Source organism: Hydra vulgaris, chromosome 12, assembly GCF_038396675.1.
Source record: "Hydra vulgaris chromosome 12, alternate assembly HydraT2T_AEP".
Taxonomy (NCBI): Eukaryota; Metazoa; Cnidaria; class Hydrozoa; order Anthoathecata; family Hydridae; genus Hydra; species Hydra vulgaris.
The window spans coordinates 70160001-70163484 of NC_088931.1; the positions used below are offsets into that span (position 1 = coordinate 70160001).

A 3484-nucleotide genomic window follows, 5' to 3' on the forward strand; every position below is an offset into this window, starting at 1 on the left:
GTAATTGAGATCATAAAAATGCAAGACCTAAATACAATCTGAACCTAATAAAATAATATTTTTGTAAAAGCAAGTACAGTTTAAATATTTTACCTTACAAAGAAATTAATACACAAAAATTTTTAGCAAATAAAATTATGTATCTTTATTGCATATATCATGATTTGGTCTGCTGAATTATGTAATTCAACTGACTAAATGAAGACATATGCAAAATGTGTAACATTTATTTGTAAATAATTAACTGTAATTGTCATGGAACAGTATCTTATGTTATTGAACTTGGAGTACAATTACGGAGTACCATACTCTACATTAGTTGATACTATTACTGCGTGTCTTAAAAATATTTTATTCCACTTAAATAATCCATTAATATTTCCACTCATATAATCTATTCATAATGAATCATAACAGCTTATAGTTTCTTTATGAACTTATAAAAAATTTATAGAAAATCAGTGTTTATAATAAACTGCTTACTTTACCTGATACCATTCTGATAAACCTTTATTATCTGCACACCAACATTGTTTATTATTTAGTCTTCCCAAATTTGGACTGTAATCATTATTATACATTGATGAAGCTGTAAGTTGGTTGGCTTTTATGTATCCATTTCTCATTCCAAGTGGGGTTCGATTTGTACAATCTAAATGTAACATTTAAAATTAGGTTTTAAGCTACAGAAACTACTAAAATTACTAAAATACTGCAACTACAGCCAGCAATGTATGAGTCTCATTAAAATCATTATATTATCAGATATTAAATCAAACTCTTCTGCAAAAGAAACTAATTACACTGACAGATTTTAAAAAGCCATTATCTTTTAAATAATTGATTAAGTCTATTTCTTTTTAAACATTTTAAAATTTAAATTTAAAAAAGTCTTCATTATACAAAAAGAACCTTATTCATGGTGATTGCAAACAGTTTGAATATGATTTACATTACATTGTAAGTGCACAAGACCTAGTTTAATTCCTGAAAACATTTAAGTTTTTTGATTTTGTAAATTTTACCTCATGACAATCTTTATTTAATGCTTTTCCAATGCAACATTGAGTTAGATCTATAGACTCCCTTGCCATAATATATACTATAAAATTTTATATATAAAAATAAGGTATAAAAAGTATACCTAATAACTTGTTTGTCTTGTATGCTACAGTTTTTAAATGTTTGTGCATAAAGACAGTTCATGTATCAGACATAAATTCAGACACATTTTGTGAGGTGAAATGTTCAACAAAAATTTTTTTATAAGATAAGTTCTGGGCAAAAAATTGCATATTTTAAAAAAATGGACAGGGGAGGGAAATATGGCTATTTAAAAACTTTAAAGAGTTTAAATAAGTCTTAATTAAAGAATTAATTCAAGTACTGATTATAATTACAGTAATAGCAATATTTATTGCAGTAACAATTGTAATTTTTCTATATATAATAAAATATTTAAAAAACAAAATAAATTGTGAAACACATTGCAAGCATGTTATAGACAGCCCACACAAATTAAAACACAAGTTATAAAAGATATTTATCTATTTGTGCTTTGAAAACATTCAACAATCTTGCTTCTGATTTCATTTGGTAACAAATTCCATCTTGGTAAATATGATGGTACATATTTTCTTTCTTACCTGTAATGGTTGCCTTGTACCTAAGAGGCCGGGCCTGAAAAAGTCAGGGATGTTGCCTATTGTGGATTTTGTACCAACTTATTTCTTCTAGTTTATTAACTTATTTGTTCCATATTTTGCTTAAATCTGTATTGTTGTATAAGATCTCCTCTGGCTCTTCTTTTCTCTAATGTTGTTAAACCCATTGGTTTTAGTCTTTTTTATATGAAATCGTTTTAAGTTAGGAGACTTTTGCACTTTCTCTAACTCATCAATATCCCGTTGTAAATAAGGCTTCCATACAGGTATAACGAACTCAAGAAGCGGTTTCACAAATGTCGTATATAATGATTTCATCATTTCCACATCAAAGTATGCAAATGTACATTTAATTAGACCCAAAGTTCTTTGCGCTTTTGCTGTCACTTGATCATGCCACTTGAGTTTGGATGAAATAACCACGCCTAAATCCTATAAGCCTTTTTTAACATTTAGAACACATTAAGAGGGTGCAAAATATGTATTTAAGGGCAATAATATGTATTACTTTAAACTAGTAAAAACATTAATCTAATTTTTACTTAAACATGCTGTTTTTTTTGTTTTTTTCTGTAGGTTCATTAGATAGTATTATATAAGTATATATTTATATAATACTTCCTGATGAACCTACATAAGGAAAAACAGCCTGTAGATGAAAAAATAATTGATTGTTTTTACTAATTTATTATTGCTCAATTCTAGCTTTATTACAGTAGTTTAGAATAACAATAAAAGTTAGATAACTTTACTTTTAGATTCTTTTGCCATAACAATATTTAAAAAGATACAAACAGAGCATATTGTGAACATTAGTTTTTTCATTTCGCTTGTCTAAACTAAAAAAAACAGATGGATTAAATAACTTTTAATATACATAATATATGCAATTGTAATTAAATTACAACAAATATGCAATCCTTAATTGTATTGTTTGTTGTCATTTGTTGTTCTTGAAGCAACAACTAAGTATACTCAAAAATACTTAACTTTTAAGTTAATAACTTAGCACTGCTCTTTAATTACTCCAAACTAGTTCCATTTTAATAATCAGTAATATAATAGAATAATAATAAATAGCACCAATTTAAATGAATTAAAAACAAATTTATGTGATTAATATTTAATCTCTGTTTAACATTTTTATAAAATAAATATTTTAGTATTGCTAATAAGTAAACTAAAAAGAGTCATTAACAAAACCAACAGCAAATAATCTATTGAAGCATTTATAATAATACAGTTTACTTTGAAGATGCCTACAATTAACAGTAAAATTAAAAAATGAAATACTTCTATAAAAAAAATAATTGTACAAAATCAATTAGCTCGATCAATTACTATTTATTTAATTAGTTCAGAACAAATCTGACACAAGTGAGACACAAATTTTGTACTTAACTTAATTGTAGATGACTATTTTAGAATTTTAGATGAATTATTTGATCATTTTTAAATTAATTTAATTAATAAATGTTAGCGCAAAAGATAGGCAACTCATTTAAATGTTTTTATATATTTAAGAAACCAAAACATTGGCTAATCAAGTTGAATTCATATATAGTAAATATTTTCTTCACATTGAAAATATTTTATTTTAGAACCTTATAGTACAATATTTTTTTAATTATTTGGGTCAATATAATTCATATATAATTCATTTTATGCATTTTTTTTTTTTTTTTTACCATTTTATCTTATTTATTCTAATGATTTTTCAAATTTCATCCATGAAATTTGAAAAATCATAATATGAAATTTTCAAATTGCATCTATTCTTTTAATTTTTCTTGACAATATTATTAGAAAACTAACAAATC

The 3484-nt window shown here is 24.9% G+C and overlaps 1 protein-coding gene across 3 annotated transcripts in view; it reads right to left on the reverse strand.

Moving 5' to 3' along the window:
• Positions 1 to 2521, reverse strand: part of LOC136088971 (receptor-type tyrosine-protein phosphatase S-like) — a 160937-nt gene extending 158416 nt beyond the window's left edge. For 2 of the 3 annotated variants that reach the window (XM_065814261.1, XM_065814263.1), the window contains exons 1-2: positions 2417 to 2521; positions 489 to 652 (exon numbers count right to left, since the gene is read on the reverse strand). In XM_065814261.1, coding sequence (XP_065670333.1) covers positions 489 to 652; positions 2417 to 2489 — 237 coding nt within the window. In that variant the 5' untranslated portion in view covers positions 2490 to 2521. Of the gene's footprint in view, positions 1 to 488; positions 653 to 1025; positions 1105 to 2416 lie in introns of those variants that run through there. The other variant, XM_065814262.1, reaches the window with a different exon arrangement.
• Positions 2522 to 3484: the final 963 nt, after the last annotated feature.